Source organism: Amblyomma mixtum, chromosome 7 (assembly GCF_055824585.1).
Source record: "Amblyomma mixtum isolate Tamu chromosome 7, ASM5582458v1, whole genome shotgun sequence".
NCBI classification, from domain to species: domain Eukaryota; kingdom Metazoa; phylum Arthropoda; class Arachnida; order Ixodida; family Ixodidae; genus Amblyomma; species Amblyomma mixtum.
In genome coordinates this window covers 8,426,762-8,442,158 of record NC_143018.1, presented here as the reverse complement: position 1 = coordinate 8,442,158, position 15,397 = coordinate 8,426,762, and the positions used below count along the sequence as shown (strand labels likewise).

General features: G+C 45.1%; 2 protein-coding genes across 3 annotated transcripts in view; both read right to left on the bottom strand.

The window, feature by feature from the left end:
* Positions 1 to 6,993, bottom strand: part of cno (adherens junction formation factor afadin) — a 46,030-nt gene extending 39,037 nt beyond the window's left edge. Inside the window, exons 1-4 of the mRNA XM_089551554.1 lie at positions 5,988 to 6,993; positions 2,236 to 2,428; positions 1,533 to 1,642; positions 11 to 94 (exon numbers count right to left, since the gene is read on the bottom strand). Coding sequence (XP_089407680.1) covers positions 11 to 94; positions 1,533 to 1,642; positions 2,236 to 2,428; positions 5,988 to 6,098 — 498 coding nt within the window. The 5' untranslated portion in view covers positions 6,099 to 6,993. The remainder of the gene's footprint in view (positions 1 to 10; positions 95 to 1,532; positions 1,643 to 2,235; positions 2,429 to 5,987) is intronic.
* Positions 6,994 to 8,793: 1,800 nt separating this feature from the next.
* Positions 8,794 to 15,397, bottom strand: part of stmA (Protein EFR3 homolog stmA) — a 30,003-nt gene continuing 23,399 nt past the window's right edge. For both annotated transcript variants that reach the window (XM_089551547.1, XM_089551546.1), the window contains exons 14-16: positions 13,731 to 13,819; positions 11,174 to 11,335; positions 8,794 to 9,051 (exon numbers count right to left, since the gene is read on the bottom strand). In XM_089551547.1, the coding sequence (XP_089407673.1) occupies positions 8,860 to 9,051; positions 11,174 to 11,335; positions 13,731 to 13,819 (443 nt within the window). In that variant the 3' untranslated portion in view covers positions 8,794 to 8,859. The remainder of the gene's footprint in view (positions 9,052 to 11,173; positions 11,336 to 13,730; positions 13,820 to 15,397) is intronic.

Genomic DNA, 15,397 nt, shown 5'->3' with positions numbered 1-15,397 from the left:
CATTATTTACCGCCTCCTTGTTCTTTTTTTTCTTGTGGTCCCGACGTGAAGGCTTGCGTCCAAACCGCAGTGACTCCACCTTGAGTGTTGGCAGCTGCGTCAAGAAAAATGAGTCATTAGTCAGGCCTCGGCACTTGGAAAAAAAAAAAAAAAAAAAAAAAAATGGGGGAGCTCACGAGGTCTTTGCAGGTGAAGTTGCAACAAGCTTGGCCACCATCGTTAGAATCAATCATCACATCAAAGACAATGAAGAGCTGTCCACACCGTGCCTTGCCAGCACAGCGACCATTTATCACCATGCTTTTAGCAGGAATTTCCCCAGCGAAACAGCCACAGACACAGTAGGCCACTTCTGTGTACTGGCATTCACAGTAGAGCCACTCCTGGCTACGAGTAGTTTTGTTCAATTTTGAATAAGAATGGCATAAAAATCGCAAGCCAATGTCCACACATTCTAAGCCACAGCAAAAGGATGTCTAAACCAACATTGTAGGCAATTCAGCATAAAGGAATCAAATCAAATTCAACTTTCTGGAATGCCACATCAGAAGAAAAAAAAAGGAAATCTAAGAGCAAGGAAATGTAAAAAATTCCTCGAGTTTGTTTAGGCCTACTTAACTACGCTTAACAAAATCGCACCACTACCACAGTACGCTGCAGAAGCTCTTCCACCAATGATCCGAGGTGCGCACAACAGGAATGGTTTTATGGGAACGTCCCAAAGCAGCTCAGGCTATAAAGGACGTGGTAGCAGAGGGCTCCGGATAATTTTGACCACCTGCGGTTAATGTGCACTGAAACTGCACGAGCATCTAGCATTTTGCCTATATCCAAATGAGACTGCCGCAGCCGGGATCGAACCCATGTCATTCAGGTCAGCAGCCTAGCGCCACGACGACTGTCATTGCGTTTTTTTTTTTTTGGAGACGGCACTGAAGAACTTGCTGAAACACATGCCACTGGCTTGTCTTGACATCAAGGAATGCAAAAAGGGTAAAATTATAAGCCTGCTTATCATACATGGTATTCCTGTTTCTGGAATACCTGGGAACCTGAAACTTTTCACCCCATTTCTGAAATGGCAGTGCCTGTGCCATCTATATTTGTGATGGCCGCGACTTTTTCTTTTTTCCCTGCGCTATGTTTTCAACAAACTGTTACCAACTATCCCAAAACAAAGCTACTGTTAGCAAAATTTCTTCCAACGCTCTCTTCAAAAAACTTACATAACCTATTACATAGGTGCACAAGGAGTTTTACATGAAATTAAATGACATTTAGAATTGGCACATAAAAATGCACGTTTCCTGAAAGTTTCAGAATTGAGACTTCATTAATAATTTTTTTTCCTCTTAAGAGGAGCCTCCCCCCTTAACGTAACCACAGCACACAGTTTTGGGTGTCCAACTATAACAGCTAAACATACCAGCGACACATGCATGCACACACTGCAATAAGTATTATTAGCACACATACACACATCGAGGCCGAAACAATTCAGCACTCAAGAGCATGACCAGCAGACAACTCACCCGAGACTTGTGGTCCATGCGTCGGAACAGAAACCGGCCCTCGCGGTCATCCTGATGCCAGTTGAGTTGCACCAGAAGAGGACGTTCCTCGGCGCTGAGCTTGCGCTCCTCTGCGGAAAAGTTGAGCGGTCACCAAAGCGGCGAACTTGCTGGAACGCGGCAGTGTTACCAGATGAGGAAAAACTCATCCCCTCAGTTGCTTTCTATTTGTTTGTCGTCGTCTGTTAACACTGCCTCCCTACACTACGTATGACCAATAGCCCAAGACAAAATTCCAATGGGAATATGTGCCCAACTTAAATGCCCACACACACTGGGCTTGGCTGCAGGCCAGAAAATGGAGGGTACCCTACGACTTGCACAGGAACAGAAAGCCTTGAAACAGTCATAGTTACATACTGCTAGTTTTTATCAACCTGCAAAAACCAAGCACACACAATTCTTTTTTTAAGTCTGACAATATCTACTATCATAGCAATGTTTACCCAATACTTCCCACCCCCTATGTAATACACCTTCCTGGGCCTTTAAGGTAATAAAATAAAATGAAATACTGAGTAAGCCCCATCGAGAAATGACAAAGTTGAGGTCTGACAAGTAACAAATTGCCAGAATAACAGTTCCAGACCCAACTAATCAAAACATCAAAAAATTCAGCCATAGAAAGGCAAGGTGATAAAATAGGCAGCCGCTCAAATATTACCTCCATTTTCATGTATTTCGTACAGTGCGTAGTCCGGCACTGACAGCATTCGGATGTCAGGACGAAACTTCTCAATGAGCGTGCCAATAACATCGCTGACAGTGGCAGTGCTCGAGACGCGAATGCACTTGGTCACAACTTTTTGGTCTGCATCTTGGAAGTAGAAGCGCATCACCCCGTGGAACTCCAAGTCCTGCAATCACAACAAGGACAAGTCACTAAGCAACTTCTGAGCACTCGCTTTCAATGTGCCAACATAAAGAGGCTTCGGCATCACTGCAAAAACCAATGCATGGCAGTGAAAATTATTACACAGTTGTCGGCGAATTTTTTTTTTTTTTTTCAGACACTGCTATAACAACCATCCCCAGTGAAATCAAGTGCGCGCAGTAATTAGATGTATGCTTATGTAAGCATCGATGAACACCAGTCAGCTTCAAGAAACTATGGGGACACTTAAGTCACCTTAAATGTGGAATGCGATAGAATTAGATTTCATATTTGTTGCAGCTTCCGTGTGCATTTACATCAGTTTCTCAGCAACTGTCAGTCCATAAACCGCTATGTTTGGACTGCTCCCTGCAGTAACAGGTATCCACAATGCTGCGACTGTTCAGACACTTGTATATATCATTTTTTTGGCTGGTTTGGTTTATTGGGGTTTAACGTCCCAAAGCAACTAAGGCTATGAGGGACGCCGTAGTGAAGGGCTCCGGAAATTTCGACCACCTGGGGTTCTTTAACGTGCATATCACATTTTTTTCCTATTCTTGATTCTCCATCTAGGCTACAGTCTAAAAACTAGGTTGCTCACAACCCAGTGCGCAAGTTGTAATGACGTCACAGGGTCACGTGACCTCGACTAATCAGGGTGGCCCATCAGGGCAGGTTGTGATGGCGTCACAAGGTCATGTGACCCGCTCGACCAATCAGTAAATTTTGTCTTGGACATCGGCGGGGTTTTGGCACGACAACAAATCTAATGCTTTCACATTAAAAATGGCCGCAGAACATAAAATGTGACCAAAGATAAGTGAATCATGTTGTGCAAGAATATTACCAAAAGGAATATTGCATTCTCCATCCGAAGCCACACAAGTTTACTGTGCAGTGAAGAATTTCGAGGAGCCTTAAAACTGATAACAAGGCTACTGACACATAGTGAAATGAAATATGCAATAAATATTGATCCTACACTTCAATGACTTTGACCAGATTCCCACCAATTCTTAAGCTCTAACTACAAAGGAAAACCAAGGAAGTGATTAGTGAAGAATGTCACAACATCCAGAAAGCATCAAATCCCTCAGTATTTGAGGCAACAGCCAGTATGGACAAGACTAAGGCTCGGTGCAACCAGCTCAGACAGTGATGAAAGTCCGGCCAGGATGCCCAAGCTACTTTCAAGATACGAGCTTAACTAAATGAAGCTATTAGGTCAGTCACAATTTTGTAAACATCTATATAAACAATATTTTTCTGTATTCGTTTTGCTTTCTGCTGTCTGGCTGTTTTTCCATGTTTGAATCAGTGACTACCAAAAGCTTGCATTCTGATCACATTATCAAGATAGCCACTTCATAATAAAATGACAGCTACTCTCCATGATCATACATACAAACCTAAACCAGATTTTAGTCATGGCATGCCACAACAGCGATTTAATAGCTATAAAAGAAATCTCTCTTGAGGGCATACTCTGAGGAAATCATTTTCAGAGGTCACTTTCAGCTCACGCCTACTAATCTGAGCAGCTGAACTATACAGGGATAAAGAGAACAACCCCAGATGGGGACATTACATTTAAACACTGATTTAATGTTTCAGCGTCATGCAGTCAAGTGCACTGTCATAGACCAAGAAGGCAGCAGACCCCTAGAACAAGCGTGCGCCGTCTAATAAACACTGACCTCAACGACAAGGCCCGTGTAATATTACAACCAACTGGCACATCTTGAAAAAAAATCAGACACACTTCTGATTCTTAATATGGATTAGGCCAGTGCACTTGCATATGCTGGATACCCTACATCTATCACTGAGATATACCACGAAATGTGATACATGCAAAATCCCCTTCATAGCCATTCTATCATCTTCAACGATATGGTCTTTGTCACTACAGCATTGTTTCACATTGCACAACTTGTAATAACTAGCAATGCACAACACCAGAACAAGGATGCCCCAGCTTCGCACCTCACAAACCCTAAGCAACAGCTATGAGACATGGCTCTTTAGTTACTAGAGACTTCATGCATTTCCAAGTGATGACTTCCAGGGCAGCATCGCCACCCTGCTACCGATCGCCATCAGAGAACCTCAAGTGATACCCGAGAGTAAAATCTAAGCGGCCGATCAAGGCAACACTACTCTTGTTTCATATCGAGAGCAGAGATCCCCTGAAGGATGCTCAAAAAAATAACGATTTTAACAGCTCAGTTATCAACCTAGGGATGGTTCGCCAGCATTTAGTCTCATCGGCAAGCTATAATCCTACAATATCGGAATCTAACAGTTCTGACAAAGCTCAGAAAAACACCAACTCAACGTAGAAACCTTGCAAACAGGCAGGCACACTTCCTGTGAAGCTTCTTTATGGCTGGTTACCCGAAACCGATGAATATTACCTTTTTATTTGCTCCATTTAACTGCTAAATTTGGGAACGTTTTGAGAAATTACTATTGCACTGTATGACAGAAAAAACAAAGGCTTATTTAAGTAATCCCTTAAGAGCAGAACAATTTCAAAGGTAACGATAAGAACAGTGTCCAGTGAAGCATGAAGAGCTATCACAAGGCCTTGTCGAACCGCATGTGGAACAGGAAGCAACAGATGAAATAACCAAGACAAACAGGAGTAACACAATGCGGACGGCAATTGGTATGTTCCGTTTTCCTGTTTGACCGCTTTTCAGAAAGATAATATGAGCGTGCACATCATTTTGTGTGTACCAAGCGAAATATATCACTTGAAACTGACCAGCCTTAGGGCATGCAAACTTTTGCAGCTACTTCCAGTCAGCACATCCCAAATGCTGTACAGGCTTTGACAAGGACTTTTGCAGGTGTTTTCATGAACATAAAGATTAATATAGAGTTACACAGAGCAGTATCTAGAATGACGACAACGCCGTTACTGAACTTTTAAAAACGCTTGCAAAATAACAGGCTGCGTTTCGCCTGAAAAAAAATGCACCAGTAGTTTCAACGAAGGAACCAAAAAGAAAAATTAAGTGTGGAAGAAACGCCTGAATGCCGTTACATAATTAGTACGGCAGTTATTGTGACCTCGAGAGGGCACATGCTAGTTCGTGCGCCGAAGCTTTAGCGCGTAGGAACAAGGTTGTCGGGGCGTTACGAGCGCTAGGAGCCCGTCAGGGAACCGCCAATTTTCAGGTTCTAATCTGCCAGAAACCAGCCGAACTTAGGATGCCGCTTTGAGCGATGCAGCCACTAACGGCGGCTGTCACGCCTGACTGCCCGCGGGTACGACGATGACAGTGGCGCCGTCGACACCGGTGTTGACAGCGAGGTCTCACAAGTGCCGGAAACCGCGCTGAAAGCCGCTATTAAGGCGTCAATTCGGCGTAATACAAGTGCAGCGCGGCGCCATCTTGACGTGACACACTTCACGACTCGGCCCAAAGTTGGGCCCCGAGACACTTGACACAAGAAGGGCAGGCGCACTGGCCGAAGAAGACACTCTCGCGTAACGCGTGGACGACTCCAGCGCACCAGCACGCATTTACCTCGTTCGGTTCACTGAGTTCGAAAAGGTCGAGACGATTGGCATTCCACTGGTTGATGGTGTTTCGCAGGTTGATACGCTCCACGGCTTTCAGCTCCCGTTCGGACGCCATCTTAACGCCTTGCAGCGCGTCTGGAAGGCAAGACCGTTGTCCCCGCGCCCGAGACACTTCACGTCACATGGGTGAATCGCTGGCCCCGATGGGTTCGGGCTAGACACTTCGTCTCCGTGTTGCTGGACGGCCTGTCAACTCCATTTCGGCCGCGGCTTCCGCGAACAGGTAGCAGCAGCGCACAAGTCCGGACCCATGGAGCTGGCAAAAGCCCCACCAAATTCCTCGCCGTTCACGTGATTTCCGGCTTCCGTCGACTCCACCCTTAGCGCTTCTTCGGCTTCGGCTGCGAGGCGTCGGATACCGCGCGTTCGTTTTTTAGGCGGACACTTTTTGAGCGCCAAAGCGTTTTTATCGCGCCTTAAAGTTCGTTCACTTTGATACGAACGTCGTTGTCGCGATACAAACCGTACAGCTGTTGTTGATAACGCCAGGCGGAAGTTTTCGGCACAGTCGAGTCATTCGAGCGCCGTTATCGAGCGCGCGGCGTCGTCTGCTCTTGCTTTGTGTTGAAACTTGAAACATTGCCTGGTTGAAATCTCATCTGAATTTAGAGATACGTTTCACTACAGTGAAGTGGGTCAATACCCGCCGAACGAGCAGCATCCAAAGTAGCTACGCCAATAATGAACGAAATTTCGTGCTCTGCTTCGTAATCATAATATCGCCACTGAGCCGCATGTGTACGCTAACATTCCATGATTATCGCACTTTCCAACGAACTTGCTTACACCAAAAATATTTACACAGTGCACGGGTGAGCTCTTTCGAGGACACGAGCGGAGTTCGATCACGGGAGCCCGTAAAAGAAGTAAAAGCGAGGCGAGGGTGTGATTCGCGCCGCGCCTACGCATGCCGATGCCGGCATATAAACAAGGCTCGAACTACCTCTGGCTGGCCGCCAAGGTTAGAGATGGTGAGCCATGCTTATAGTAATCTTTTTGTTGTGCGTCCCCGCTGCCGCGCTGCCGTTAGCGGTTGAAAGGACGGACAATGGCACTATCATCGTGTCCCAATCGGTCGTCGTGTCCCGAGGAAAGACGACAAACATTAGCAGCAACGTCATTATCCGAACCAACAACCGAAAACCAAACGTCTCCTCCGCGGAAAATGCGTCAGCTACCTCAACGCTCCAAAAACGGCCTAGTGCCAGCGCTAGTGCGATCCTTAGGGCTTTCACGAGAAACGTGACAGCGAAGCCTGCTAGAGAAACTACAGCCAGGAGTTGGAACGGAGCTTGGGCCGAAACGTCGAGGACTCTGGCGCGCCAAAGGACCGAACCCTTTGAGAGTACTGTGGAGAGTTTTCTCGACGTTTTCAGAAAAACAGCCGCCTCGACTTCCAACAGTTCAAAAGGCACGTACACTTCATTAAGTGTAAAGCCACGTACAAGCAGTCGTTCAAAATTCATGGCTGGCATTGCAAGACTTTTTCAAAGGGGAAGTACGTCCAGAGCACCAAGACGTCCCATCACAGCGCCTTTGCTGGCTGTTGAAATGCTCCGTGACGCCTTTCAGATCGACCATGGCTGGGTGCATCGAAAGAGAGTTCGAAGACGTGTTTTTGAAGTAACAACAGCAGTCAACAACACGATAGAACCGCTTGTTCCCGACTTGGATAAGGATACAAGGATGGTTCTTTTACTTCTAATTGCAGTGCTGCTTTTAGCACTTTCTTCAATTATGTCCTACCGACCTCCTGCCGATCACCCATACTGCATCAGGTTAAATCCAGCGGGACCTGTGCTCTACGAGCGTGTTCCCACTTCTGATTGCTGGGATGCTGCCAGCATTTATCACCGTAATCTGGAGCCTCGTGACAAGAGGTTTATATCTCTAGTTCGTACAAAGACCTTGGTTTCCCGAATGGTGCGTCGATTCAAGAGCCAACTCGGTCAATATTCTCTACGTTCTGCGCCAGGCATATCTGAAAACCCTTTGCTTGCAGAGAGCACCAGCTCACATGGCCATCCCAGTGTACAGTCTGAAAGTGCAGACTTCAGTGTGGAACCTTACACTGCCAACTTCGTCCTCCAGGACGTGCCCCAAACAACACGCAAACTTTTGCTCAAAGTTCAGCTGCAGCAGAAGTTCGGCCCCAGCACCGAGCACACCTATCACAAGGAAATGAGCTTCGACCTCAATTCATAGGTCAATGTACCAAATGCGAGAGAGTGTGTTGATAACCCTCTACTGCATGATCTTGATATCTGCTCCTAAGGCAAGAATGGTTAAAGGACATCGAGAACTTTACAGCCCCAGAACTTTGCCAAATGCAAAAATACAACAGAATGGGACCTGACCTCAAGCTAAATCTTGCTGATTTGTCCAGAAGGCACAAAAGCATCCACCGATGGCGTTTGCATCACACAACAAAATTCTCCCCCTTATCCACAAGTGACAATACAGTGTACTTGTATTCTAGCGACTGCTTCCAGTGACTTTTCTTGCTATATAAAACCAAAGTACAACTACAAAAGCTGATATACAGCGGAAGTGGAGTTGCACTGCTTTGAGGTTTTTCCTCCAGCTTGCTTTTCAGAGACATCCGTGTAGGGTAGCAAACAGATTATTCTTTCGGTTAACCTCCCTGCCTTTCCTCTTCTACCTCCTCCTCCTCGTTAAAGCTGAATGGACTTCCGTGACATTCAGTGCTGTGACATACGCAAGCAAAACAATGCACAGTACAGACCAAGTAAACAGACTCTTATTCTTTTATTGCACCGTATGTGTGGGGCCACAGAGTGGCCCCCATGTGAGAACTAGAAGACAAAAAGCTCGGGGAAGTTGATCTCGTACACAGGGGTCGCGTGTGAGTCCTGGGCCAGGCGAGCATCTAGCGCATGTTGACCAGTCACTGCGCCAGTGTGCCTGCCTGTCGATGCCTGGCCCGTTATCGTAGGGCCCGGTAGCTTGCCCAGGATCTCCTTCAGCTTGCCCTGAAGGTCATTGGCCTGCAAATTCCGAAAGCAATCCAAATATGCGTGCACTAAGCAAGAGGTACACTGCACATGAAGGAGAAAGAAACATTCTAGGACATTTGTTTCTATGATGTTGCCCTCCACTTGCCTTAGGAACTACTTACTGGACTCCCATTATACAAATTTACTCCCTTACTACAAGGAGTAAATTATGAATTAACTCCTTTACTAAAAATTTACTCCACTTTGCAGGATTCCCCAAAACACACTGGAAGAATACAAAAACTTTATTAGCCTCGTGCAATTAACCTCATTCTCATTTTGAGTTGGTCTATTTGGGCTCGCCTTGCCATTTCTAGGCGTCCAGGTTAGCTTAGCTAGTAAAGTGATTGGCCCAGAGACGCGGTGGTCCCAGACCAGAACAAATTTTTCTTCAGAGACAAAAGTTTGTACTGTGCACAAACTTCAGCAATGAGCAGTTCTCCTACAAGTAAATAAGCACAATCAAAGCATTGGCCAAAGCTGATATGTTGGTGCTTTTTATTTGGCTGGATAACTCCAAGAAATCCTTTCAACCACTTTTCAGAACCTTGCAAGAAAACACCCCCATGATGCATGCTAGAAAACATACTGTATATTTATGCTTCTGCCAAACTGACTATATTTGATAAATGAGCACAGGGTTCAGCCACCTCCTTCGTCACTGATAAGCTTTTTATGCCAGAAATGTAACTTACATCGGAAAGAGCTTTGAATTTCATTGCAAAACACACCTTTTGAGGCTGACTTGTTTGGACAGAAGCAAATGAAGAGTGGTTAACTAGCTGAGGTCAACATGCTCAACGTAACGTGCACTGTGTGCAGTCTGTGTGAAAAAAGTTGCACATGCACAGCAGCATATGCCTCGGTGGCAAAATGCTGAAATAAAATCTTAACCAGTAATAACAGCTACTATTACACATAAGTGCTGCAAAGGAGAGCAGCAAGCCGTATGCTAAAACAGACAGAATATATCGGGAAGAACCAAAGCATGTCAACGTGGTCACTTTATTAGCTTTGTGATGTCTGTCTGATTGTGCCCTTCACGCTGCGCGCCAAAGCTGCTGGTGGCTGGAGGTTGGTACGCCTCGAAAAAGCGGGCGGGCTGCATCGTGCCCTGCACAACGAATTCAAGCTGCCTTGTACATACGATACTCGTGATAGACGATAGCACTTCCTGATGGTATAGCAGTGCCATTAGATTCTGATGTGACAGCACGCTTTATAGTAGACCGTGGCTGCACGCCAACAAAAATGAAACAGAAATGGTGATCGACATTCAGCTTGAAAGGTAATTCAAAGTTTGAAAAATTCAGTTGCCAAGGCTGATCACTGCTGCACACAATGGAGATGGCTAACTAAATGAGGAAAACGACTAGAAGACAAGATAGATGCTATTATAGCCTGTTTTCTCGTTTTCGTGAGCTACCAATGTATACGCTAAACCGACTAGTCCAACTTTCCATTATTCAAACAAATATAACATGCCACCAGTGAGACTGCCTAGAGAGAATGTCTTGCTGAATCATTTACCCCTTGTGAAGGCCACTGCAATGGTTTTGTTTGGACTGAACATGCTTTTGGCAATGAGTTTAAAAACATTCTCAGGCATTTGCAGAATTTGTGGAAGAAAGATGGGTCATTAGTTTATTGTTTTCTGCCATGTGTACATTCACTTAACATGAAATGAGGGAGGTGGTTCGTTTGTACCTTGTTTGGTAAGCAGCATTGAGGTTAGCGACCTCCCTTCTCTGTAAGAATCATCAGTCACAGCAACCAAACTGTAGAGCATGAAAATGAGGACAAGAGGCTATAGTGCTCAATGGTGCTACGATAGAGATGGTCTTGTCGTCTTCTGGTCTGTTGCCCTCGATTTCATGCGTTACGATGCGTAAATTTTTTCGTTACAGAGGCAGGTTTCTTTTGGGCAAATGAATGTGGTAATTAGAAATTATACAATAACTTTTCAATTTGCAATTAAACTAATTGTGGCACAGCAGGCAGGTCTAGCCTACCTGTCTGGAAAAGTTATTTCGCACCCATTATTGAACTTGCATTCGGAAGATATCGAAGAAAAACCCTTTTCAGCAGCAGCATGCTCTGCAACTCCACCCACCTGATGGTGCTGCTGTGCGCTGGACAGCAGTTCGAGGAAGGGCGTGCTGCGGAAGCGCTCAAGCACCTTGTAGCGCTGCTCCTCAGCCACCTGCTGCGTGTCCATCGGCTCCTGCATCATCTTCTTCAGGGCCTCCACCGTTATCTCCTCCTCTGGGTGCTTCTGCACGGGCAACAACACTTCTTCAGGGGGTGCATCCAGAAGACAGTACACCCCTTTTACTCCCTCAATGACACTTTTCCAGGGGGAGCATCCGGAAGACAGTATACCCCTTTTACTCCCTCAATGACACTTTTCCAGGGGGAGCATCCAGAAGACAGTACACCCCTTTTACTCCCTCAATGACACTTTTCCAGGGGGAGCATTCAGAAGACAGTATACCCCTTTCACTCCCTCAATGACACTTCTCCAGAGGGAGCATTCAGAAGACAATACACCCCTTTTACTCCCTCAATGACACTTTTCCAGGGGGAGCATTCAGAAGACAATACACCCCTTTCACTCCCTCAATGACACTTCTCCAGAGGGAGCATTCAGAAGACAATACACCCCTTTACTCCCTCAATGACACTTCTCCAGAGGGAGCATTCAGAAGACAATACACCCCTTTCACTCCCTCAATGACACTTCTCCAGAGGGAGCATTCAGAAGACAATACACCCCTTTCACTCCCTCAATGACACTTCTCCAGAGGGAGCATTCAGAAGACAATACACCCCTTTTACTCCCTCAATGACACTTCTCCAGAGGGAGCATTCAGAAGAGAATACACCCCTTTTATCCCCTCACAACAGCCTCCTCTCTTTCAAGTGCAGCCTAGCTCTTGTACACATCACACCCTTGAGAATGTACGTCACAAAGGGTAAAGAAATGCACAAAAGCAGGACATAGGCTGTTTTACCATCTATGACAAACCATTACCAACACACCCGATCAACCATTCTTGAGCCTTGAAGAGCAGTGGATATGCAGCATGCTTAGTTAGACACCCTTACTGTGTCTCTAGTCATCACCATCACGAGACTGCAAAAATGGCTATGTATTCAAACATCACATCTTTTTGCTCCTCACCTACCACAGCGCCAAGAAGGAACTGCATCAATGCTCCCCATGCTATGCCCAATAAGTCCTTCACTGCATTCAGCCCAATTATTTGCTATATGCTCTCAATGACTTGCTAAGAAGCACTCCTTGGTAGAACAAGCGGCAGACAAATAGCCCCGTACACGTGACAATCAGTTATGCTTGAATGACAAGTTGTGAGAAGAAAAGATACTGCAAAATTGGTGTCGCCTAATCTGCATTAACCTTTTCAGGTCTGAAACTTTCAGCCACTTTGCAGTCGTTCTGGTCCGAAACTATACTTCAGCAATCTAAGCCACTAGCAAAAATAAAAAAAATGAAAACACTGTGCAAGAACAACTCAAGGAATGTTTATTTTTGGTGTTCCTTTATGTGTCCATGTTTTTCAACAATATTTCGGCAGAGTGTGGTTTAAGAGATAGCCCATCATGCGCAGAGAGGAAAACGTGCACAATTCAACCACGGCAAAGCGTGTCGGGCAATGCTCGACAGCAGGCCAGAATGGTCATGTTGCGTCGTCGGGAGAGACCTAAATAAGGACCACGAACGGTTAAGTGCGCCAAACTCTTCTGCCATTAAAAAAATGAAATACATGATACTTAAACTGTGCAACCTGTTTCCACCTAAAATTTAACTGATTAGGTACAGCCTGTGTACCTACTTGCAGAACAAAACTATGGCATTACCTAGACTGAATTAAGCGTGAGTGCTGACATAACACTTTTAAACTACAATGCAGGCTATAAATACTATCACTGAGAAACACAAAAACTAGAAAAATTTAACCCAAATAACAACTGGGATGTCATGGCATGCATACTGGTATAGTACTGTAGTGCCACCAATACAATTGCCACTAGGTGCGATGATGGCATCGTAAAAAGCATGCAAAGCCATGACATTCTATCATATTTGTCACTGTATTTTCATCCTGCTTGTTTATAAAGAGGGAGTGGGAGTAGTCTCCATCACCACACACACAAAAAACATCTGACCAGTCATAATCCTTGAAGCCCTGCCCTTCAAGCTTTTGAGGCAAGGGTGATGGTTAGCACGTGGAATTAGTTCAGATCCACAGAATGCGCAGCTTGCATGAACAGTGGAATCTCTAATTTCAGCTCACCTATTTTCAGTGTACAGGTACTAAAGGCTTTGATCCTGTCAACACCAACGGCATTAAAAAGATTCTTTTTAATTCACACTTTGCCTATTTCGAATAGTTTACTGATGCCCTACGAGTTAGAATTATTGAGAGCAGACTTTTAAATGTGCAGATTTTGCATCCAAGATGAAAAAGCACATTGCTGATAACTGGAAGTTTTCCATTTCAAATCTAATGGAACAAATCTGAAGCAGTTTGACTTCTGGGCTGTTCCAAATGGTTCCAGTTGGATTGAATGGGAATTTTCAGCTGGGACTGGTACCAGACAGCTCCATGCCCCACAATGTTTACCAAACCAAGAATGGCACTTACTCGAATGAAGCCCGGAGAAGAGTTGACACTGGCCACTTCAATGTTGTTCGAGTTGAGGTCACTCACACTCCGTGTCACGTTGGCTTCCCCTGCGCAAGCATTACCACCCTCTATTTCAAGTCGCGTCAAGCAGTATGGCATAGCACAAGGAATCCCCCCACCCCCCTTTTTCCTTTTCTGTAAGTGTTGCAGTTTGTACAGAAGGTTTTCCAATGCCGATATTCCTGTCTACTGCTCCAACGACCGCTCTATGTGTGCAAGTGACAGGACAGAGCCATTCTGTTCTCACTGAGGTCTCCTTGCCCCTCCCAGCCTGCATGCTATCAAGACCTGAACACCCCCCCCCCCCCCCCCCCCCCCCCCCCCCCAAAACTGACCCATAAAACCACCCTTGCATTGCAATTGCAGCAATGACACTCACAGCTCTAAGCGAACTTTGTTATAACTGCAATGACATTACATCCCTGGGCAACATTCACCAGAAGTACCATGTTTGGAGTTGACACAGCCCCAGCTTACACCGTACACACCGCAAAAGAAAGAAAATTCACTTCAGTGTTGAGAATTTGTCACAGTCATGCAAGATGCAGCTGCTCTATGCAGCCACATAGAATTAGTGTTGAAAATAACAGCATGGCCTTTAAAAATGAATGTGAATTATAAAATGAAGGGCTAGTGTATTCTGAATAACTTCGTGCCATCAGCAGTGTAGCGGATACAGTTATCTGCAAGACGGCCCGGGGTCCACCTTGGGACTGCATCGTGAAGTTAGCCCAAAGCGCTGCGCTAGCAATTGATTGCATTGTTTTTTGCTGACTGGAAAGAAGAAGAGTTCTATAACTTTGAATACTAATTTTTGGCACAGTAATATACAAAACGTATATATTTGAGATTTTATTCTCCCATTTTCAGAATGGAGGTTTAATATTTTAGTGACTTCTAGTGCGAGTGTCTCAAATTTTGTCAATCAGATATTTTTCGTTCATAAGCAATATATACTGTTTTTTCTTTGTATCATTGAAAAGAGAATTCTACTGGCTACACTATAATGTGCTGCAATAAAGAAAAAACTTTGGAAAAAAAAAAACAATTATATACACCACCCCGAAACTGCCAGTTTTCCCACGGTAAGGAAGGAGTTGAGAAACTTGCAAAGGTGGTGGCATCACTTTTCCCTCCAGGCAATTCCAAGAACCTCTGAGGCCCCAGGTGGGCCTCTGCCCAAAGGGCGGACTCAAGTACAGTGGCCGTAGCAGAGTGGCCGCACCCAAGCTTGCCGCCTTTTACATACGTGTACGTACCTGTCCAACTTTTACTGCAGAATGGGCCATGCAGATGGAATGATGACACCAACAAGATGTTTACTGGCAGAACTAGACTAACACAGCTGGCTCTGCAGAGACAACACTAACTGGTAATTATTGTACTGCCAGGTCCTATCTATTGTTGGTTTCAGATAAGGGGGGACACTGGTCTTAGATCTATTTTCCTTATTTTTAGCCCAATCCTAATGAGACTCTACCACCTTGCTCAGTTTTTAATACTGATTTCAACAATGAAATTTCCCATCTCATAAATTAGTCGGTTCCCAAGATAATGAATTTTAATTAGTCATTCATTAGTACCTCGGTGCAAAAAAAAACTGCTCAATAAGAAATCATTTCAGT